Source organism: Pistacia vera, unplaced genomic scaffold, assembly GCF_008641045.1.
Source record: "Pistacia vera cultivar Batoury unplaced genomic scaffold, PisVer_v2 Contig179, whole genome shotgun sequence".
NCBI lineage: Eukaryota > Viridiplantae > Streptophyta > Magnoliopsida > Sapindales > Anacardiaceae > Pistacia > Pistacia vera.
The window spans coordinates 106,764-130,818 of record NW_022195887.1 but is presented as its reverse complement, the minus strand read 5'-3'; the positions used below and the strand labels follow the sequence as shown (position 1 = coordinate 130,818).

General features: G+C 33.3%; 3 protein-coding genes across 4 annotated transcripts; 1 reads left to right on the top strand and 2 right to left on the bottom strand.

Annotated features, from left to right (window-relative positions):
- Positions 1-45: 45 nt before the first annotated feature.
- Positions 46-3,972, top strand: LOC116126370. 2 transcript variants are annotated; one of them, XM_031412072.1, is made up of 11 exons: positions 46-152; positions 932-993; positions 1,096-1,151; positions 1,246-1,312; positions 1,404-1,443; positions 2,074-2,178; positions 2,277-2,311; positions 2,463-2,523; positions 2,754-2,845; positions 2,922-3,158; positions 3,302-3,972. In XM_031412072.1, the coding sequence occupies exons 1-11, from the start codon at positions 47-49 to the stop codon at positions 3,449-3,451; spliced, it is 1,011 nt and encodes a 336-aa protein (XP_031267932.1). In that variant the 5' UTR covers position 46; the 3' UTR covers positions 3,452-3,972. The 2 variants fall into 2 exon arrangements, with proteins under 2 accessions (XP_031267932.1, XP_031267933.1); XM_031412073.1 differs by lacking the exon at positions 46-152 and adding an exon at positions 524-762 and having other exon boundaries at positions 3,302-3,969.
- Positions 3,973-4,439: 467 nt separating this feature from the next.
- On the bottom strand, positions 4,440-6,837 carry LOC116126373 (cytochrome P450 CYP72A219-like). The gene is made up of 5 exons (XM_031412075.1): positions 6,500-6,837; positions 6,170-6,390; positions 5,749-5,993; positions 5,268-5,661; positions 4,440-5,145 (listed from the first exon to the last, which is right to left on the bottom strand). Exons 1-5 carry the CDS (start codon positions 6,774-6,776, stop codon positions 4,720-4,722), a joined length of 1,563 nt encoding a protein of 520 aa, XP_031267935.1. The 5' UTR covers positions 6,777-6,837; the 3' UTR covers positions 4,440-4,719.
- A 5,945-nt stretch (positions 6,838-12,782) lies between these two features.
- Positions 12,783-14,117, bottom strand: LOC116126401 (transcription factor MYB82-like). The gene is made up of 3 exons (XM_031412106.1): positions 13,862-14,117; positions 13,617-13,746; positions 12,783-13,523 (listed from the first exon to the last, which is right to left on the bottom strand). Exons 1-3 carry the CDS (start codon positions 13,992-13,994, stop codon positions 12,887-12,889), a joined length of 900 nt encoding a protein of 299 aa, XP_031267966.1. The 5' UTR covers positions 13,995-14,117; the 3' UTR covers positions 12,783-12,886.
- Positions 14,118-24,055: the final 9,938 nt, after the last annotated feature.

Sequence of the window (24,055 nt, the reverse complement as noted above, 5' to 3'; positions counted from 1 at the left end):
TGGACCATAACTACCAAATAGAATTGAAAGAATTGGTTGCATTTGAATGCTTCAGCTATTGCATGGACCTAAGGCTGAGGAATGTTGCAGCAAAACTCATATAGTCTTTAAAAAGTGGGATATGAGAAAAGTGAATATTGGGAATGAGAACGGTGAGTTCACTAATGACAGACACTAAACTTGTGATCTTATTTTTGATAGAATTCGGATGAATACAACCATCTATTATTCAACCATATCGGTTAAATCAATATATTTAAATTGTTAAAGTCTATTTCAGAATATGTGCCTCAGAGAATTTACAGAAAAGCCAAAAACATAGATTACTAATTGAAAATTATTAAAAAAAAAGTAAACCTTTGTACTGTAACAATTTTGTTTTTTGAAAAGTAAAAGCATGAATTTGAGAAGAACATTAGTTTAACCTCATTAACATGTTACAGATACAAATAATTTTAAATTCTATATATATATATATATATGTTAAAGAAAACAATATTTTATTTATTTAAACATAAGATATCTAATTATATATTTATTTTCATGAAGCCTTAATTTGCTTTAAGTCGGTTGTGTTAGCACGAAAAGATTTGATTGCAAAATAAATAAACAGTAGGTTATTAACAGTAGAATTGTAAATGGTCTAAAACTCTAAATTTAGGTTTTATTATAAATACAAGGTTTGAGGAGAACTCTAGTCTTTGGTTGGCCGCTTTCTTTTATTAGCTTCTCTTCTTCCCAGCCAACCTTTTGGTGTAAACGGTTAGCCTTCACTTCTTCTCCTCTCTCAAAGTTGATGATCTCACTACATCACTTACAATGAAATCATTGACTATATTAGTATAAACATTACGTTACCATATCAGATATCAAAATCTAATAGTCCTTCAATTTACTAATCGTTACATTTGAACTCTTATTTTATTTGAAGATTTTTCTTATTCAACTGTGATGGAGTCAGACCCTTCTAACAAACCAAATGCCCCCAGAAAGGTTTGCTTTCATCCCTTCCTTCTATATATGTATATGTAAAGTGGCATGGGAAGGCTAATTTTTTTTTTTTAATATTTTCTACTGGATTATTTTGTGATGCAGATGAGATTTGCACCAAAAGCTCCGCCTCTGCGTGTACCAAAGGCTGAAGTCAAAACGTATGTTATTTTTGGTAACTGGCAGTCAGGCTAACTTTTCTTTGTTTTGACTTCATTTTAACCTGTCTGTCTTGTCACTATTTTCTGTTTGCAGTGAAGTTGAAAATGCTGAGACTGCCAGTGCCCAGGCCAGGGATTTGCTGCGACGTTTCAATGAAAATGTGTTTGTCAATTGTTTTGGTTGTTTATCACATTATCCAGTTTTCAATCTTTTGTTCCATATTTCTTATGATTCAGTTTTCTGTTTTTTAGCAAGGTAACATGAAGACAAAACCAAAATTTGAAAAAAAAGGTAATTTGATATCTTTCTTGCCACATTTGGCCACTTCTTAGTTTTGGTTGAATTTGGATTAGAATTTTTATATTTTTGTTGTTTCTATGTAAATAAGTTTAATAGTTTTAATTATACTTGTGGCTTTTTTGCCTTCAAAGCTTGAGTTTTCCAACCACAGTTAATTGACTGAATAATATGTGGTCTAGTTCTGCCCAGTGTCAATACAGTATGATTCAACTGTTTGTTTAATGAATACATTCTTTGTGTTCGAGGCAAAGATTGAACTTGTCCTCCATATATGAGAGTCACGTTCTCTGATTTATTGCTTCTAGAGCTGAAAGTTTGTGACAAACCCAATGTTTGGTTTTCCAAATTCACTTTGAATGTGTAAGATTCATATTGCATTCTTCTCACTTAATTGTTGTGCATTATGGATTATGAAAACAAATTGAGTGCTCAGTCTTAGCTTAAATTTGGATCCATTGGGTACTTTGATTTCTAACTCAGGAAGTATTCTTGTCATATATGCATAATCTATGCTACTATGATGCCAGGAAATTTTGGCAGTAAATTTCTGGAAAGGCTATTTCTTGCTTCTGTTGCTAAATTGTGGAAAGGCTTTTATTCTTTTTATCTTAAAATATGCAGTTGCATCTTCACAAATTGCATTTGGTTACGGGGGTGGATCAACTTCTATAAAATCATATGGTGTTCCCAAAGGTGGGGGTAGCAGTAACAGAGCTGGGCTTAATGGTATGCTATTCTTAGATACATTTTATTCTAAGCTACTACTGAGAAACTTCCAGTGCATTACACTTATAATTTTGATTCTGCTGGTGGCTATGCCTCAGGTCTAACGGAGGAGAAAGAATACAAGGAACCATGGGTAGGTAAAACCTTGACCCTGTTTAAAAAACTAATGTAGCTTTGCTGGATTTTTGTTTTCGTATTCTCAAACTGGATTTGCTGCATTCTCTGTCTAATTATCTTTCTTTTTGTGTATAATAATTTTTTTTTTTTCTATTCCAATGCTGCAGGACTATTACAGTTATTATCCTGTAACTCTTCCCCTGAGGAGACCATATTCAGGAAGTCCAGGTTTGTTTAAAAGAAAAAAACTACTTTACCCAAGAATAGTAGGACGTTGAAACAAATTACCTTGAATTACTTAGGTTTTAGAATGAATTGGGCATAACTACTTACCTACTAAAGTATGTCTTACAATTTGGTTTGAGTCCTTTCTTGTACCAGAGTTTGTCTATGAACTGTCATGACAAACTTGGATTGCATACCAAACTATATGACTGACTTTCTTCTATTGCTTGTAGAGCTTCTTGATGAGGAGGAATTTGGTGACACTTCAGAAACCATGGATTATGATGAAAGTTCAATGAAGCCAGCTGAAGAACTTGGTCTAATGGTTAGTAAATGTAACAATATCAAATAGTGCTATATGCTTAGCTTATTTATAAATGCTTCATGAGGTCGGTTTGCAGGAGGAGAATCTGGAAGCAAGCATGTTTTTTCTTCAGTTACCACCAACTATGCCTATGAAAAAGCGATCAACAACAGGAGAAGGCCAGGAGGCAACTGGAAGCTCAAAGCCACATGGGGGTAAAAGAACTATGGAGAAGACGTGTAGTTTGGATGAGTTACCAGCAGGTTTTATGGGTAAAATGCTAGTATACAAGAGTGGTGCTGTCAAGCTGAAGCTGGGTGATACCCTTTATGATGTGAGTACACTCAATAATGAGACTAAGGAATGCACATCAAAATTCATTTTATTAAAAGTACTTGAGCTTACATGTATTCACTTTTTAAGTTCTCGAGTTACTGCAGGATAAGTAATTAACATCTGATTTTTAAATGGCTTCAGGTTACCCCAGGTTTGGATTGTATGTTTGCCCAGGATGTTGTAGCTATTAATAAGGCAGAGAAGTATTGCTGCATTGTTGGGGAGCTCGATAAGCGTGCCATCTTGACTCCAGATGTGGATTCCGTTTTAAGTGGTTTTGCTGATATGTGATGGTATTTGTTCATGTACTTTATAGTATTGGTTTATATTGTGGGGAGGTGAGGAAGCATAGAATATAGCTTACAATTTTGTTACATTCTTCTTTAGGAACAATAGAGAATAAAGGTGGGAGGTTGCAACAGGATCTTTTGGATACCTTTTAGTGGGAAAAAAAAAAAAAAATCTTATTTATTGAACAAATAAACGAATAGGAAAATTTTCTCAAGTTTAGCAATTGCTAAAACATGTAAAATCATTTAAATGAATTTTTTGGAATCCATCATTCACCAAAGGCATAGGCATAACTTAGATTATAAGTGATAAATTAGAATCTACTACCAAGTGTTCTTGTAGTTTTGATCCGTAATTGACATTCATGTGATGTCAGTAAGTCCAATAAAGTATGCATGATCCATTAATGTGAAGACGTCTCTGATTGAATCTCTTTGATTCATCCTGTTTGTAGTTAAAACTTTTTTATCACATGTAATACACGTATTATTTACATTTGTATCTGTGACTTGTAAAAGACTTTTCTAATTTCTTTTTAAATAAATTTTTAAAGATATTAAGGCTTCTTTCGTTTGTACTATAGATTTTGCCAATACAAGAATAGCTGTATTCAAAGATATGCTATAATGGATTTGAACTTTATCAAGTTCTTATCATACGCTTACAAATTCTTTAAACTTTTCACTATAAAACAACTATATTTTTAAGTTGCGTTCAACAAAGTTGTTATGCTTTTAAGAATTTAAATGCAAATTCTAATCTAAAATCATGAGCTAAATGATGTCAACCACCAAGTCGGTAAGATAATTTAAAGTACCTATTTGTTTTTCATGTAGAATTTAATTGAGAGAGAAAATAGCGAGACACGCCTGTTGTCTCTTGATGCATATTGCTGATGGAGGTGTTTGGTCAAGTTCATGACTAGGAACTCTAATAATTTTAACTACATGGCTAAACAAATGTAGTCTACACGGATGAAGTGTTTTCGGTTGTGGTTCTCTTTAAATAATCACAGCTTCAACCCATGGGAGGAAATACATAGGAGTTGTCAGGTTCATACGTTAAATAAGCACTTTCGATGTAACATCACTAGACTACTAAATTTCCAACAGGTTCTATGGATCATTATATTGTTTCCCAGTAAAGCAGTACATCACACATAACATTCCTCAGAAATAAAACACACAACAGATCTTTTATTTTTTATTCTTTTGTGATTCTGTCACATTATTTATATAGTCTTCTACCTTTAGGCTAAGCTTGCAGCTTTAGAGTTTGTGCAAAGTGATTTGAGCTCCATGTTGTGGTTGAAGAGTCATAACAGTATAAGGAGCATGAGAGTAGGAAGCTGAGAGCTCGAATGAGAAATTTTGCAGAATCATAGCTAAAGCCACCTTCGCTTCTAGCAGGGCGAAATTTTGGCCAATACAAGTCCGTGGTCCCCATCCGAAAGGAAAGAATGCCGTTTGACCCTTAGACGCCTTGGCAATACCTTCAGTGAATCTCTCTGGTTTGAATTCATCTGCATCATCACCCCAAAGCTCAGGATCATGATGAATGAGAAGTGTAGGTAGAGTTATATCTACCCCAGCAGGAAGAGAGATTTCTCCTATCTTGGTTTTCTCATTGGTGTGTTGATACTGAGCAATTACTGGTGGATACAGCCTCAAGACTTCATAAAGTATCATGGTAACCTGCAGGAAAATTGCATTAAGACTTTGAAGTAGCAAATTATATGAATGTGACTGTTAAAATTACTTTTAGTCGGGAACTGTCAGGCATCGATGCAGTTACAGAACTGGAGAGGAATACTTACAATCTTCAGGTTAGCTATAGCTTCAAAGTTAGGTTCCTTCTGATGACAAGCTTGTAAAACTTCTTGCCTTGCTTTCTCTTGCCAGTTCGGGTGCATAGCCAAGATTATCATTGCCCATGTTAGCCAGCTGGAGGTCGTTTCTTGGCCAGCAATGTAGAAAAGCTTGCATTCCTCTATCACTTCTTCAATTGTCATCCCAGTAATTGTTGTGCTACTTGAATTTTCTTGTAGAATGTTTTGGTTATTACATTGCAGAAGCAGACCCACCAAGTCGTCGACCCTGGATTCTCCGGTTTTCATTGCATTTTCTTTTCCCTGAATTATATTTCTTAGCATTGTTGTGATCTCTTTGTCCAATTTCTTTCTCCTCCGATTCTTCTTTGTTGGAACAAATCTATACAAGACAGTTGATCAGTATCTTAAATACCTAATTGGGAACACTCACCCTAGCTATTTTATGTAATGGTATTGGGAGATGCACCTGAAACCAGGAATGTATAGTGTCTGCATGGCTTCAATCGTTAGTTGTAAAAGCTCCTTTTGCTGTTGAAAGATTTTTTTCCCTTGTTCATAGTTGCTCCCAAAAGCCGCCCGAGAAACAGCATCTGCAGTAAGTTTCTGAAGTTCGGGCCAGATATCTAATTCACAGCTAACTTCATCACCAACCATCTTCTTCCATTGTTCGATCATCTTGCTAGAGCTGGTTACAAATTCTGGAATCATTGCCTGCATGTTATTGAAATTTTTTAAAATAAAAACTATATTAGCGTACCATTTTACTACTCTGAACTCTGAAGTAGTGTTTGTTTGGATTAGTGACTTTTAACACTTGATAAATAAATAAATTTAATTCAAGGAATACTAGAGCTGAAATGTAAAACTGGTACTGTAGAGAAATAAACCTTCAATTTCTCAAGGTGAAAGGCAGGATTGAGTATCCTTCTACGTTTGGCCCACTTTTCACCCTCTAAACTGGTCAATCCTCTTGCTAGAATGAGAATAAGAGCATTCACTGGTGGTTTGTGAAAGTGGCCTTGCTTGTTAGACAACTCCTCTTTCATCAATTCTGGATCCTTGATGATCAGCCTGGGGCTTGTCCCATTCCAATATAGTGATATATTCCCTGCATTTTATACACCCATCAAACAATTTACACTAATAAGACTACTCGTAACTTCAATATCAGCTATGCACTTATTTTAGATAAATAGTTAAGAATCAGAGCAGTGTACCATATTTTTGGACATTGTTTAGAGTGAACGGATCGACTCGCTGAACAATCTGGTGGTTTAGATGAATAGGTTTGGACCATGCTTCAGTTATAAGCTTTATAAACTCTTTCATGTCCCCAATCAGCAGCTTGTAGGAATTTCCTGCAACTCCCTGCCGCTTTATCTGCCACTCCAGCCATTTGGGTTTCCACCAAATGCAGTAGGAAATTCTGGCAACTCCGTACACCAGAAACAGCAATGAAGAGAGCCCAAAGAAATATAAGATTAAGCTTTCCATTATTGATTTCTTTGAATTCAAAATCTCAACTTGTAATTATTGAGACTGTTAAGGTTGTGCTTAATGTGTATATATATATATATAGGGGGTCAGTTCTTTTGCATTATCCGTATGAGATATTTGACTTCAAATCTCTGGTAAAGTTATCTTTCTTAAAGAAATCTACTAGAATATTAAGTTTGTATTATAGTAATGCTGATTTCTAAAACTTTGACTCAGATTTATCTTGGAGAAGAAGGTACCTTATACAGCTTTATTTAAATGCTATGACTTCCAGAAGTGATAGCGAAAATAATTATTGTTTAGGTAGTGAATGTGGCCCTTTCTGATGTTGTAAAGAGATTTGTGAGTGTTGATTCTTGGAGAAGAGAATAAATGGAGGTGAGACAAATGTGGTTTATGCGTGAGGGCCAAGTTGTGAGCCCAATTCAGATAAGAACAAAAAACTTAAAGAAAGGAGGGGATGGACACCACTCTTATCCCCGATTTATTACAGAAATGGAAAGGCCGGGTTAATTAAGATTTAACTCATTATCTTTGTTTTTATTTTTATCAAATTCATTTTGAACAAATTGTTTAAGGAATTGAGGGCTACGAACCTCCTGCTAAAATTCGAATCCGCCATTTTCTTGGTTAAACCTAAATACATTCATTTCATAAACAAAAAACATATTTTCTTTTTAAACATACACACTATTTTTTTCAGTCCAAATACCACTCCTCCCTGTCAGCTGCCTCAATTGCTGATAGAAATATGGTAGAAGGTGAGATGATGTTTCAAACCTGTAGAGAAAAAGAAAAACCTTTGCCGCAGGAAGAGGGTATGAGAGACTTGTTTCGTATTTGGCTTTTTCAAGATTCTTTTCTTGTAAGTAAACACTAAACAATAAAGATAGATATTACAAATAGACTAATGTTNTCCATTGCTGATAGAAATATGGTAGAAGGTGAGATGATGTTTCAAACCTGTAGAGAAAAACCTTTGCCGCAGGAAGAGGGTATGAGAGACTTGTTTCGTATTTGGCTTTTTCAAGATTCTTTTCTTGTAAGTAAACACTAAACAATAAAGATAGATATTACAAATAGACTAATGTTATTATTGATTTTTTTTTTTTTCAACAACCTCCTTTACATGAAGGTGAATTGATGGTATCACTGTAATTAAAAAGAGGTAAATAAAATGACAGAAGAGGATCAACAAAGTGAACAAAGTCAAATAGAAATTGATAAATTCAGCTCAATTTTCTGTATTGTTATGAGTGTTCAGCCAATAACTAAAGGGTTGGATTAGGGTCTAATTTCAACCCATTTGAAAAAAGTGGTGAAATCACTCAAGAGCCCAATACAAGTGAGTAAAGGGCCGAATTCACATAATTGGGATGAAGATTTAGAGAGATTATCCCAATTTTACAGTGGTATCATTATAGTCTCACAGAAAACTTTTTTGTATTAAATAATATTTTTGTCTTTAAATCAAGCAACTCCATCTTGAGAGCCTCTTGCAAATAAATCTTCTTTTTAAAATTCAATCACTTAATAAGCAAGTTCATCAGCTGAATGTTTTATTGCTTTACTTACTGTCATGTGTCTGAGCTAGATTTGTGGTCAATACTAACGTATGGAAAGGTTTTAATGGTCATACTTAATACTCTTATAAAAATTAAAATCCATTAAAATTGTGTTTAAATGGTGTTTTATATTCTCATCAACTTAATTAATTAATTTAAAAATCCACTGCAAATCTGAAAGTAGGTTAAATTTTAGTTAATTATTCACTAATAAAAAAAGGTTTAATTTAATTAAAGTAATTGTTATTTGCATGTTTTTCGTTACTTAATAAAACATAAATTCCAGTTTTGATATATAATCACAATAGTGAATAGGTAAAGTAGCCATACCATTATAGGCTATATGTTAATAAACTTTGACAGATTCTGGACAAAATTTTCAAAAGTCTTCGTAGTTGTTTAGTTTACTACTTTTATCATTTACTTCACTTTCACTTTGTTAATCTATATGCTGCACCTGCACGCCACTTCCAGATTTCGCCATGAAAATAACCTTCTTTAGTTTAGGTAATTATTCTTTTCTTGTGGTAATTATTTTCGTTTTTTCTGGATTCTCGATAGTGGTTTAATAGTGAAGGTGATGAACTGTACTCCAAAAGTTGGAAATTGAAAGGGAATAAAGATAGAGACACCCTTTTCTTTTCTTTTTTAAGTTTGGCTTTACGTATGTAATAATATGTATCAATCAAGGATATTAATATTTATTTTATTTGAATTTAGAAGATTAGTCAGTTGATAGCTGCATATGATAGAAAGAAACGCTGGAGTTCACTATCACGTGGTAAAAGACCAAATAAAAAACTTGACGTTTAGCACTCCACAGAATATGCTATAAAGATATGGTAGGATATTGAGACGTGGTCGAAATTAATGTCAGGGCCAATACTTTTCATACAGATACAGAAATTATTGGGGTTTAAATAATTATACAGATATAATACTTGTAATGGTGTGACTGTACGTTTTTTAAATTATTGGGGTTTGAACGGGATTTTTTCTAATTACAGGTACCCTCCAAAATAGAATCTCAAGCTCTGAGACAGTATGGTTCCAATTAGATTGTTGATGTCATGGAGAGATGTAAATCAATAGCTTTGCTTAAGTTTAAGATCATATTGGCACATATATCTATGCATAATACACATGGAGATGGACCTACCGCATAACAATCAATCATTTATTTTAATCAAAATGTTTTGGAAGTCTTTGGACCTGGAGTGTGGAAAGTACCTGAATATGTGATTGTATGTATAATCATTTTCTTTTATCCTATGAACATGAAAAAATAAAATAAATTGCAAATTTGTGTTGAAAAGTATATTATTTTATTAATCAGAAATTAAAAAAAATTGTACTGGTGTGAATTAGATAGCACACATTGAGCGAAAAGTTAGAAAAGAGTATGATCTTTAAATTACTATTTATATGACTCAAACTCTTTATTATAAAGAATCTATCTATAAGAACAAAAGTCTAACAGACTTTTTATTCTTTAAATATAAATTAAAGAGTAAGTTTGACTCTCCATATCTAGAGAGTTAAATTTCATTCTCTATCTTAATTTTAATTAATAAATTACAAGTTTTTATGCATTTTATTTATTAATTATCTCTCCATTAAGTTTTTTTCTTGAAAAAACATATTCCCTCTCCTAAAATTTAAAGAGTCTATTAGATTTGAATAAAAATTTTGTCCTTTATATTTAAAAATCAATAAAGATATTTTTTATTTATATGAAAGATGCTCTTTAAAATAAAGAGTACCATGGGAGATGCTCTTAAGTTTCTTTCTTGAAAATAAAGATATTTTTATTAAATTTGAAAAATTTGGTTGAATTTGAATAAAAATTTAATACTTTATATTTTAAAATTAATAAAAATAATCTTTATTTATACCAAAAAAGAGCACGATGAGATGTTTCTAAGAAAAGCTGTTAAATTTGAACACTGAAAATGACAAAGGAGGCGTAGAGAGGTAGCTTTGACTCTTAGAAACACGTGTTTTATTTTTTTTTCCTGTAAATGGGAGTGGGTTTGTAATGCAGGGTCGGGAGCAGGTAATTATGAAAAGAGAGGGAGGAGGGCGAAGGTGAACCCAATAAACTTAAAAAAATAAAGGACGTGAAGAGAAGAGGACCCATAAAAAATATTGATGGCCATCATGTGGTGTGACCGACCCCGACATCATCCCATTTGAATGCTTCTTTATATAACCAACAATCACTACATTCTCATAAAATTACAAAAAACAACTATATATTTCATTTTCACCAATCGACAAGAATCACGTGATCCAACATATATTTACAATTTACAAACCATTTTTTCTAACTTAAACAGTCAAAAGTTTAACGGATCCCAAGAAGCGGCATTTGATTAAAATCAATATTTTTTTTTTTATCACCAGGGATATCTTGGGTCAATTTGCGTGAATTCAGGAGTATATAAATCCTCATTTTATTCTTTAAAACTCATACCATCAGTAGTGGTTGATTAAAATCATTATTTTTTTATGAGAAAGAGTTGGAAATTAATCTTAAAATTAAAATACACAATTCAAATGAATGATGCAATTTCTCAGTATTAAAAAATAGTGTAGTAAAACAAAAGGTAAATCACGTCACGTGAGTAGAATTTGAAGATTTCCCCAGCAACACGGCTCCTATAATTTCTTTCACCTAAACATTTGTCTTTTTCTGATTTTATATAAAACAAGAAATTACAAAGTTCTTCAATTTAGGATTGATTCGATTGAAGTCCGCCCCTGCATGCTACATCAAAAAATAATAATAATAATAATAAATATTATGGATTGACTATGTTTCAAAATCACGTCTTACCTGTATATAATAAATATGCATTAACATCATATTCCTAATTTATCAAGAAAAGTCATTGCTTCACACTAAAATGTGACAGGAGAGAAGAAATACATTCAACAAATACAATAATTGGTCTAGAGGAAGAGTGTTGGGTTCACTTGGCTTTTGCCTTTGTTCATTGTAATTTAATGTAACTATTTTCATTTAATAATTTCTAAACCAAAAAAACAATGATAGAAAATTAACGACAGCATGAATTGCAAGAAAATAATGTTTTTCATTTAAAAGGATTTAATTAATTTAATTATTTGCATGCCCATGGAAGAAAGAGTGACGTTGCATAGAGTTCGTGAACAACACTTGTAAATTTTTACTAATTTAAAGTCCGGATTTTATGTTTAAAAAAATTCAAAATAAAGTGATAATTAGGTCCTTGTCAATGTCTTGCTCTAAGGCTCTCCTGCTAGTCCACATAAAAAACAAAACCTTAGATGAACATCTTTCATCACTCCTCTCATCTTGTAATAAAACAATTGGTCCACGTTTTCCTATTATTAACCATTGTCCTATTTAATTAGTAAACCCTAAAGAATACGTTAGATTGGGTTGCCAGCATAGGAGGGACCAGGACCCCTCACCCATTGCCGTGTATATATTAGCACATTAAATCCTCTTCTCTCTCTCTAAAAATTAGGTTTGGACTCCTTTATTTTTTAATCTGATAAATAATACTTAATAATTAAGTGTCATTGAATAATAATTACAAAATAAATAAACGAATTAACAAAGATTAATACTAAACTGGTATCTCGATTTTTGTATTCTAAGTGATGTGTTTTCTTATATGATGTTTATGTGTAAATGAAGAGTTGATGCGATAATTACTTCTAGGTAGTTTGACGGTTTACTTGAAACTCTTTCACATATTATTCAAGATGTCTTGAATTCGAATCCTGAACTTCAAAGAATTGGTTGAGACGTTGGCAAGCTGGCTAGATAAAAAAAAAAAAAAAAAAAAGATGTGATGAATCATCTGTAAATGTCAAGAAAAAGAACACATCTCTTGGAACAAGAAATAATAAATGTGAACAAAAGGTTAAGAATCTCATATTCCATGGAGATTAGGTTTTCCAAGAAATAATAAATTGTTCTGCCAATTCAAATGGACGTTATTCCCATCTATATACAATATTTATTTTTTGGCATTATTAATCCAAAGAACTATTCAGTGTTAGAATCTTAATTTTATTTTATAAAATTAATAGGATAAAATATAATTTCAACCGTATTATAGAGATTAATTAACATTCATGAAATGACCCAAATTAATTAATTTTTTTAATGATAATTACTTAGCACGTAGACAAAAATTGATAAAGGTTGTCATCAATTATCATATATATATATATATATATATCGCCATCTATACATGCTGTGTATGTCTAATCAAGCATCAAAATCGGAAAAACTTACACGCCTCAAACTCAAAATTAAGTAAAATCTTATGGAAAGAAATTAAAAACAGAGAGAAAGGAGATGTGGGGTTAATGAAAGACGAGATCATGATCTTCTTCTTCTTCATAAGATTCTTCCCACTAACTAAATCTATTTTTTTATTAAACATAAGACCTAGCTTACATGATTTATAGTATTAAAACTAAAGATATAGTTAATTATCATATAACTGTGAAACTAACTAATTAATTAACATTATCGATCACTTAATTAGTATCCTGTAGCCAGTCTCCTCCAGTCTCGAAAAATGGATTGAATGAATCATTTAGATTTGAGGCCACGTTCGCCTGGACACTCCAGAAGTCTTGTAGCATTTCGTCAGACAAGAACAGAGGTTTTTCTGAAGAACTAGGAAATAATACGTTACTGTCATCGTTGCTGTAAGTAGCTGAAGAGGTTCCACATAAGTCGGAGAAATCGGAATTTAGAAGATCTGATAAACTAAATTCGCCCACCTTGAAGTCCATCAATAAATCTGTTGGATTGTTTACTTCGTTACCATATGAAGATGACCAATTATTAGATTCCATTACTATTGATTTATTTTCTGTATTCTGCAGCATTGATGCTCCTGCCTTTGGGTGAACGTTAGTGCCAAAATTTTCGCTCTTTTTCCAACTCTCTTGATGTAATGATACCTTAGTGCATTTAATTGCCTTGGTTCGGATCACATGATTATGTGGCTCCATCTTTAGCGGTAATGAGTGAGAATTAAAATTCTCAGCCTTGTTTCTGTTTCTTTGATTGGGTTGTTGATGAACCTTTTTGGCTAGGTTTGTGTTCCAGTAGTTTTTTATTTCATTGTCTGTTCGCCCTGGAAGCCGGCCAGCGATCAGACTCCATCTACATAAGTAGAACTCATATTAGCATCGCATTGTCATCAATATGTATGAAGAAGAAAAATACATAACAAAGGCATCAATTAAAGATGAAAACCTGTTCCCCAAGAGTTTGTGAAGTCTGATGATGAGCTCTTCTTCATCTGGCGAGATATTTCCTCTCTTAATGTCTGGTCTCAGATAATTCAACCAACGAAGTCTGCAACTCTTCCCACATCTCTTTAGACCTAACCCATCAGAAAAAAAAACACAAACAATCCCAGATAAACACAGATTAATAAAATCTAGAGAAGTAATATGGTGCTCAAATCTTGTCAAAATTAGTAACTTTGAATAACTCACCAGCTCTTTTAGGGAGGTTTCTCCATCGGCCTTCACCGTGTTCTGCAATATAGTCCTTGAGGATTTTATCTTCACGAGCAGTCCAAGTGCCTCTATTCAAACCTTCCTTTACACAACAAGGATTCCTTCCCATTTGCAAAAACTCTCTCTCTTTCTTTACTCTTTAACAGCTCAATCTGTGTTCTGTAGTCGCGTTTTTCTAAGTTCTATACTGTAATCTTCTTTGATATGTCTCGCCTTTGTTTCTAGGAAGAGTCACTATATATAGCTGTATTTTTTTGTCCCTCATATTTTTGTTATAATGAAATTACGATTTATACGATTATAAACAGTTGTGGCTATTGTGTAATCTCAGTTACTACAGAATAGTTTGTTTTATCGTCTCATATTGAAAATTGAATAGAAATAATAATAAAAGATTTTGGTTGTATGTGGCACTGGGAACGGTTAGTTTGTTCGTACAAAAATAGAAAGGACCGACATTAAATTTTCTTGATATGTTATTGATATCTCAACAAAGACCTAGCTGCACCTTCTAAATGATGCAAAAACCTAAGAAATATCAACCGTCCAACAATCCATCAATTTCATGGATTAATTTCACTAATTATGATCTTTTATTAAGATAAAAACTATATATAAAATTGAATATTTATAAATTAATACTAGAAAGATAATCAACTGTAGAGCTGGCTGATTTAATCTATGAATTCACATTAAATAATGAGTTTGATTTCTTTAATTTTCCAAACTAGCTAACTTTCTGGCACGCCCTTGAAAGTTGGTTGAAGAGAGTTGAATGAGCAGAGCGTCTTATAAATTACAAGTAAACGTCAACTGACAAAGGGGAGCCACCGCAATCGCATGGGGCAACTTTTCAATTCTACCGTCCCTGTCTCTATCATTAACGTAATCATCTATTTATTAATTTATAAATCATATAGTTTATTCGCAAATTGTTAATGACATGTGTCTCGTTAGCATTATGTTAGTGTCACCAATCCATATTAAACACTTTTTCCATGTATAATATAGTTTATAAGTTTAAAAGGACCACTGGAGACCAAGTATGTATGTCCATGCATATGCTGCACGTGATGATTTAAAACAAAAATTTTTTATTGTGAATGTTTTGTCTTCTTTTTCCCACTTGATTGGGAAGGAGATGCAGTCTTTGTTTTATTTATGTGAGTTATTCGGCTGGGAATTAAATATCCATCTTTTTGATTTTGATTGAACTCACAGAACCAGAAGCAGGGAGATTCCTTCCACATAGTATTTACACACACACATATTATATAATATGTGCTTCTGAGAAATTAATATTGTATATATATATTATATCTAAAATTGAAAAATAAAATGAGTGATTCCTAAGACAAGTTGATGAAGATGTTATATATGTTGCGGGGGTTGGTTGATAGCAGACAGCCACTCCTTTTCTTAATTTAATTTTCTGAAATTTAATTTATACTTTTTTCTCTTACAAAACGCATCAGTCACTCTTCCATCGCCACATTTGTAAGTAGACTATAAAATCAATTCCATACACAAAAACTTTCCACAATATCCAATCCATCACAACTATATCATTAGTTAAACACATACTGTTCCTCTAAATTGTCGGCCGATACCTGTGCCCACGTAAACCCATTAAGAGATTTTGTGAATATTATTTGTACATAGTTTTCTAACAATAAACCCCCTTAAATATAACCAAATAACAAAGTTCCCCTATAGTTAGAGAAATAACAAAAATTCTCTTACCGTTAAATTTGTTGTGTTAAAATAAACAGCAGAGAGGCATTTAAGTAAATATTCGTTCACCTATCATGTTATAAACTCTAACAGTACACTAACGACTAACTGACGGCAAGGAGAGTTTGTTATTTCTAAAATTTCAAAAGGACTTTTGTTATTTGATTGAACCTCCAGGGGTCAAGAAAACCTCTTTGTAAAATTTTAAGTTGAAATATATATCCATTAATCATTAGTTATAAATCATCAAATCAGCACAACTTATTTTATCAATAACCCTGATAATTACCTTCACCAGCATAATCTTCCATGACCCCATCTTTTTTTAACCGGGGGTCATATGTATATAAGGAAGAAAAAAACTTCATATAATCTTAAAAAAGAGGTTTTATTATTTACGAGACAAATTTATAAAATTTATAAAAATTATTTTTGAGGACTGAATGTTTCAAAAGTTTAAATAAATAAATAATATTGGGTTATCTTAATGTATGTCTTTAGCGCACATAATAAGAATATTAGAGGAAAACAAATTTAGTATTATGATCATATGATGCATTAAAAATTGTGCCTTTTTTTTTTTGTCTTTTTACACATAATATACATCAAAATAAATAAATATTTTATCTTTTAATATTCTTAATATGTACCCATAGGGCGCACATTAAGACAACCCTTATTTAACACTAACAGATGTTTAAACATATCCAAGCCAATATCACTGTCGGTAACCTGGCCTGAGGCAATGGCAATCATTATAGATTAGGGATATTTAATTTTGTTGTTAAATATTAGGAATATTCACATCATTTTATAGTTTCACAATTATATTAAATACACTTAAGCATAGAAAATTGTGTCCATAAGTGATAATGTCACTCTTATATAATTTTTATTTTTCAATTAAAGTTATTAATAATAATTAAAATAGGTGATTAGAATGTGATTTAAGAACATCAAACTACTGAAAATTGTTCAATGAATCACTTATCACGTTAACCAAATTTAAATTGGATTGACTTGGTTTGAATTTAGTATAAATTGTATATAATTAAGGCATTAAAACTACATTATTTCTTAATTTTGTTTCAATAGTGTCTTTTTATGTTTTCCTTGTTTAAAATGAGGGAGACATTTTAGTTGGTTTTTTTTTTTTTTTAATAGGACCCAAATATGGTTATGTTTTTCTCTTTTTTTTTTTTTTTCCAAAAAAAAAAAAAGTTATTACTTTTAGGTTAACCTCTTATAAGAATAAGAGTGGTGGTAGGTGTATTAAATTCTTTTATCTAAACTGATGTAAGCTGTAACACTCTTATATTAACATATTCATTTTAACATTGAAAACAGACGACAGGGGTTTAAGTGGCTATTTCAGAAGTTGGTGGGGGCTGGGGAAATGTTGAAACTTTCAAGGGATCTGAGATCTCGTTAAAACTATACATGTAAGACATTCTATAAATCAAACAAATTATATTTTCATTTTTACAAAATTTTATGCATAAATTTTTTAGTATTTATTGGGAAAAATATCGTAGAATAGTTTTTGCAGCATATATGGACGGGCAGTCAATGTTAAAATAATTAAATAATTTGTGCAGAAGCCAGGCTGTTTTTATTTCCCATTTTCTAGGAATTTACTTGGTTGAAGTGCCTTAATCTGTTTGTCTATTTCCATTTAATTTTTCAAGCTTGCTTTGCTTCGTTTTGTCTCACAGTTTAGTATTCTTTTTTCATCTTTTCATCCTCGAATTTTATTTGTTCCATAAATATAAATTGAATACTAACTTGAAGATAAATTGAATACCAAATATTTAAATGCAGTGGTCAAACGACTCAAACCTGGTCTTCCTTCAATTTTAACGGCAAAGACAAATAATCATTTAATTTTGGGAGAACCACATGTTCCCATCCAAGGTTTGGTGAAACGATACTTTTCCACCCATCAAGTTTCAAAATGACATTTTCCCATCCACTGTTATATTCCGTTAAAAAAGTCTGCTCTCTGACATAGTATAAATAATATAAAGACGAAACTACCCTTCTCTTTCTTCTTCTTCTTCTCCTCTTTTCTTCTTTCTCTTTTGCTGGAATCTCTCCTTCACTAGAATTGCACTAGCTTCTCACAAAAATCAACACAAAATCTCCACCCTTATTCAAATGAACACACAACATCATCCAAATAAAAAAATTTTAAAAACTGAAAAAAATAAAATAGTTGGCCTCCACAAACTCTCTTGGCCTTTGCCACCACCACCGATCTCCAATAAGTTAAAACTCACTTCTTATTTTTATAATACAAACCTCGGGCTCTATTCCTTCACCTGGTCAAAAACATTCCTTCGTCACTCACTTCATCTCAATCTTCGTCCTTTTGACTTCACGAGATCTCCTATTTCTTTCCCTAATAATTCTCTTCATGATCCCTCAAATCTCTCTTTTCAACTCCATATTAAACCCTTTATTTTTTGGAAAAAACATGGATCAAAAGAGCTCGTTGATAACACTTCATCAACATTTGTAATCCAAATCTTTTGAAATCTCTCTCTCGCTAAATTTAGATCCAAACCCGAACCTCAATATGGGTTTGAATGGACATGTGGAGGGTGCTGGTGATTTTGTTGCCCTTGAAGGGCTGAGAAGAGTCGAACTCAGTACGGTAAGCCATGAGACCAAGCATTTCGAGTTCGGCCAACTTGATCTCGAGACGGTCTAAGTTGGCCTAAGACATGTCATTGACCTTGTACTCACGGTCGGAGGTGGTTTTCTTGACGAGCAAAGCCATGGTGAAGATTGGATGTCGGGTGCCATTCTAGCCAATTAATGGGGTGGAGGACTTTAGGGCGATGGGAGTTTGAATTAAGGTTTTATGTTTTTTTTTTTCTAAGTTTATATACATGGGATAAAATGACATAATCATCCTTTAGTTGTTTTTGGAATTTACCATTCTATCTCTCTTCAGTCTAAGTTAACGGACGATGGATGAAAAAGTGTCATTTTGAAACTTGACGGATGAAAAAGTGTCATTTCGCCAAACCTTGAGTGGAAAGATGTGGTTCTCCCTTTAATTTATTAAAATATCCCATTTGAGAGTTTTAATATTAAATTCTTTTATTATAGCATCACATCCCATAAAATTTCATAAATGCATTTTATTCTTCTTCTATTTTAGTGTTTTTATTTTAAAAGAATAAATATTTATATCATTAAATGCTATCTTATACAATATGGCGCACCAATGATGAAGAGAAAGAGTAATGGTTATGGTGCTAAAGTGACGAAGTGAGAGAGACAGGCCCAGGCCAGGCCCAGGCTCAGTAGGGCAAGGTTTGGCAAAGTGACGTGCTTAAAGAGACAAGATAAACCTCAATAATGAAAACCCATAAATCATTTCTCCATCCTCGCAACTTTATCTAACTTTCTATATTTAGACTTTGGGGTGTTGAAAGTTTGTTGGAAGACAAACTAACAATGTTAAATCAATCAAGACGCATCCTAATCAGGTCTTCTCTACATTTTGTTGTATATAATTAACCAACCATAAATCAAGTCTTCAATTGCATATTTACTATTGACCCTCACTCCTCTCTCAACTCTCAATCAATTTAAATTTATTCGTGTCTTTACTTCACCTCAATTATTATTTAATTTTTGGGATGAAACAAAACTTTGAATCTTACTGTTTGATTCATAAAATAATACAATTTTTGTAAATAATTTTCCCTTTTAATTTTCTTTAATTTATGGTTTGGAATTATCCTTTTCTTATATGGACTTGAGCTTCCACATATACACTTCAATTTGAAAGGAAATAATGCAGTAACAAAATATTTCATGCTTGAATAAATTTGTAAGGAGCAAAACTTTGGGCAAATATGCTTAAAACAACAATCAAATTTACAAGAGACACAAGCAATTTTACGTGAAAAAACCTCTTCGATGTGAAGAGATTAAAAAACCACGGGATTGAATGATCCATTTAAATCCATTATAATAAAAAAATGTTTACAACAGCCACAAATCACCAATAACATTCCACACAAAATTTAGAGTTTTATCACGACTCTAACAAAGTGCAATACACAAAAGAGTTACAAAAAGATAAGAGTAAAATCACCAGCAAAACACCCAAAATGCAGGCTGTATAACTCCAAACTCAGTCGTTAAAATAAAGAACCAACCGTCCAGATTGAAGAGCCAAAAGTCCTCTATGTTCTGACCAAATATCAGGTTGATCAGACTAGAGATGAGCTTCTAATCGTCGGGTTGAAGAAGAAGAAACAGACTGAAAATTTTACAACTCAACTCTTTGATTTGGCTATCTTTCTAGAGGCAAAACTCCACCAAAAAGATGGTTGTCACGAAACTGACTGTTGGATGTGAAGATCTTGCTGTCAACAACAATGCTCTGAAATTTGAGCAAAAACGGAGCAAGATTCATTGTTGGATTGTCGTCGAAATAACCTGGTGTGGCTGCCTCTCTCTCACTTCTGCAGATTTTTGTTGTTGTGAACAGTACCCATATTTTTCACTATTCACCCACTCAAAAATCAACTAAAACAAGCTGCACTTTTTTTTTTCATTTTTTTTTTTTTTTTTTTTTTGGGCTTTAAGATTTTGGGCCATCCTCCACATGAGGGAAACCCAAGCCCAACAAATCTCCTCCTTTCCCGACTATATGGGGAAATGGACCATACTGGCAATAGCCCGACAAACTTCAAGCTTCTTCCTTGCCAAAGACTTTGTCAACATATCCGAGCGATTTTCATATGTATGGATATTCTCAAGTTCAAATAGGTCATCGTGAAGAGTATCCCTTATCCAATGATACCTTACATCAATATGTTTAGATCTCGAATGGAATGTAGAATTCTTCACAAGATGAATAGCACTTTGGTTGTCACAAAACAAAACATACCTTTGCTGTTTAAAACCAAGCTCTCTCATGAACTTCTTTATCCATAGCAACTCCTTGCAAGCTTTTGTTGTAATAATAAATTCTGCTTTTATCGTAGAAAGTGCAACATACTTTTGCAATCTCGACTGCCAAGAAACAGCTCTATTAGCAAAAGTAATTAGATAACCAGAAGTAGACTTATGAGAATCCATGTCTCTGGCCATGTCAGAATCCATGGGGCCAACCAAAATTAGTTTATCACTTCCAAAACAAAGTTTTACCTTGGAAGTGCCTCGTAGATACCTCATAATCCATTTCACTGCATCCCAATGCTCTTTCCCTGGATTTGACAGAAATTTGCTAATAGCCCCAACTGCATAAGCTATATCTGGTCTTGTACATACCATTGCATATATCAAGCTTCCTACAACTGAAACGTAAAGGACTCTTTCCATTTCCTCCTTTTGAATATATGTAGATGGACTTTGCTTTGCATTTAGCTTGAAATGAGTAGCTAGAGGAGAACTCACCACTTTGGCTTCACCCATGTTGAACCTTTCAAGCACTTTTTCAATGTACTGCTCCTATGACATACAATTTCTTCTCTTTTCTGTCTTGACAAATTCAAATGCCAAGAATTTGTTTTACAAGCCCTAAATCCTTCATAGCAAATGACTTACTCAGCTACTTCTTCAAATCATCAATCCTAGAAGAATTCTTGCCAACTATCAAGATATCATCAACATAGAACAATAAAATAATAAAATCATCATTAGAGAATTTCTACACAAATACACAATGATCAGAAGTAGTCTTCTTGTAGCCATGCTCCCCCATAACTGACTCGGACTTCTTATACCATTGTTTGGGTGCTTGTTTCAAACCGTAGAGGATTTTCTTTAAACAATAGACATAATCTTCTTTTCCTTTAACTTGGAAACCCTTTGGTTGTTCTATGTAAATCTCTTCCTCCAAATCACCATGAAGAAAAATAGTTTTCACATCCATCTGCTCAACCTCTAAATCTAGGCTAGCTGCCAAGCCTAAAATCACACGTATAGATGATAATTTCACAACAAGAGAGAAAATCTCATCAAAGTCAACGCCTTTTCTCTGACTGAATCCCTTGACAACTAATCTGGCTTTGTACCATGGCTGTGAAGTATGTTCTTCTTGCTTCACCCTATAGACCCACTTGTTTTTCAAAGCTCTCTTACCCTTAGGCAACTTTTCAAACTCAAAGGTGTGATTGTCTTGTAATGACTGCATCTTATCTTCCATAGCATGAACCCAATTTGCCTTATTTTTGTCTTTCATTGCTTCTACATAACATTGAGGCTCTCCCCTGTCAGTCAATAATACATACTCATTTACAGAATACTGTGTGGAAGGACGTCAGTCTCTAATAGACCTCCTGAGTAGAATCTCTGGTTTTAGAAGCTGATCAGTAGTCTGATAATCTGTCTCAACCTACATAGGAGCATCTGCATCATCTAAATCCTGTTGGTCATCCTGAACATCATGTTCAACATTTGTTTGAAAATTTGTGAAAGGTACTGGATACAAGTCAATCAAACCATCACTATACTGAGAGACTACTTTCTCTGCTTTTTCAACATCTTGTATAGTTTGATCGTCCATAAACACAACATCATGGCTTCTTACAAGTTTCCTTTCAATTGGATCATACAACCTATAGCCAAATTCATCCAAACCATAACCTATAAAGATGTACCATCGAGTCTTCATATCAAGCTTAGACCTCTCATCTTTGGGAATATGAACAAATGCTTTACATCCAAAAACATGTAAGTGATCATAAGAAGCATCTTTGCCACTCCAAACTCTCTCTGGTACATTAGACTTAAGAGAGACACAAGGTGTGAGATTAAGAACATGTATAGTTGTACTCAAAGCTTCACCCCAAAAGGATCCTAGCAACTGCGCCTGTGAAAGCAAGCGCCTCACCCTCTCAACTAGTGTTCTATTCATCCTTTTAGCCAACCCATTGAACTGTGAAGTCTTGGGTAGTGTCTTTTGATGTCGAATGCCTCGTTGTCTACAATATTCATCAAATGGGCCCAAATACTGTAACGCCCCACTTGAGGTACGTTGTTATTGTTTCCTCTTTCGCCCTTAATCGAGTTGGTTTTTGTTTTTATTGTTTGTTTGAGTGTTTTTTTGAATGTTGCCCTGAAATTGGTTGAAAATAGAAGAATCTTAGTGAACCAAGCTTCGCCGGGGCGAAGAAGAATCTTCGCCGCGGCGAAGATGTGTTGAAACCACCGGAAACTCTCTGGACGGTTTTGCCGCGGCGACATAAGTTTCTTCGCCGCGGCGACGGGCCGATTTTCATGTTGGTTGAGTTTTAGACATTTTCTTCCCTAAGGGCAATTTGACCTTTCTACCCCTAATTAGCAGGACAAAGTGGGAGTTAATTGTAAGGATTTTTCATGAGATGTGTTGATATGGGGGTGAGTTTGTAATGAATCAAAGGATATAGATGGAATTCCCAAAGAAGGTAAGGGCAAAAGGGAATGATGTGTTTATATTTCATTAAAAGGAATTAGAATCAAAGAAACCCCTCATTTCTTCTTCTCAAACGCAACTCTCCATCTCACTCCTCTCAACTTTCTTTTTCTTTTGATCAAGGATTTCCAAGGGATTTTTGAAGTGATTTGAGGTGGAAAAGCAACCTAAGGCTTCCTAAGGTAAGAACTCTACTTAATTGTGTGATTTGGGAGTTTAACCCATATGAAGTTTGAGGGTTTTCTCATTCTTTGGTTAAGATAGAGGAAAGTCAAGCTTAACAAGTGAAAGGAAGAATTTGTGAAGTCTCTCCTAACAAAGTAAGTAAAACCAACCCAAGTGAGATTCATGAATTTCTTGATTAGGGTTTTGATAGAAATGATGTATGTATGTGATGTGCATGTAATATGCCATGTAGAGTGAGTAGTAAATGGAGATTTCTATGCTTTGTGAATGTTAATACCTTGCAAATATGAGAATGGGTTGTTGGGTTGACAAGTAGAGTTGAGATGGATTTGAAGGGGTGTTATGAAACCCTTTTTGGAAGTGTCTTGTTTGACAGTTTTCATGGCTTTGTGAAGGGGTTTTTCCCATTTTGATGGTTAAGAAAAGTTTAGAATCATGGCTATGATAGAGTTTTATAGTGCACATGAGTTGTTTGATGAAATGCCTAAAGAGGTTTGAGTGTGAGTAATGAACCTTAATTCTTGCAACATTGCATGTTGGCATCTCATAGTGTATTGGTGAAGTTGAACCATCCATAGGCACGTTGTATGGAAAAGTGACCTAGGAAAGTGTAAGAGAATGTGTATGTAATTACCCTATGAGTGAGAGCTTGGTGGGTACAACTACTCTAAGGGTAGAGAGCATGAGAAATCTACATAGAATGAATTAGAAGAGTAGTATAGTTGGGATGATGCTTGTGATCATAACCCGACGTTATGAGAATGATTGATGCTGTGATCATCACCGAATAACCCTTAGAGATGGGTCATGCTTTGTGACCGTCACCC

Excerpts from the sequence above, each read along its gene's own strand:
- LOC116126370 (XM_031412072.1), top strand. The coding sequence starts at position 47 with ATGCTTCAGCTATTGCATGGACCTAAGGCTGAGGAATGTTGCAGCAAA. Across the intron at positions 153-931 it reads GAATATTGGGAATGAGAACG|ATTTTTCTTATTCAACTGTG; the intron begins GTGAGTTCACTA and ends TTTTATTTGAAG. Across the intron at positions 1,444-2,073 it reads ACCAAAATTTGAAAAAAAAG|TTGCATCTTCACAAATTGCA; the intron begins GTAATTTGATAT and ends TAAAATATGCAG.
- LOC116126373 (XM_031412075.1), bottom strand. The coding sequence starts at position 6,776 with ATGGAAAGCTTAATCTTATATTTCTTTGGGCTCTCTTCATTGCTGTTT. Across the intron at positions 6,391-6,499 it reads AAACAATGTCCAAAAATATG|GGAATATATCACTATATTGG; the intron begins GTACACTGCTCT and ends TATAAAATGCAG. Across the intron at positions 5,994-6,169 it reads TTCACCTTGAGAAATTGAAG|GCAATGATTCCAGAATTTGT; the intron begins GTTTATTTCTCT and ends AATAACATGCAG.
- LOC116126401 (XM_031412106.1), bottom strand. The coding sequence starts at position 13,994 with ATGGGAAGGAATCCTTGTTGTGTAAAGGAAGGTTTGAATAGAGGCACT. Across the intron at positions 13,747-13,861 it reads AAACCTCCCTAAAAGAGCTG|GTCTAAAGAGATGTGGGAAG; the intron begins GTGAGTTATTCA and ends CTGATGGGTTAG. Across the intron at positions 13,524-13,616 it reads CACAAACTCTTGGGGAACAG|ATGGAGTCTGATCGCTGGCC; the intron begins GTTTTCATCTTT and ends CTACTTATGTAG.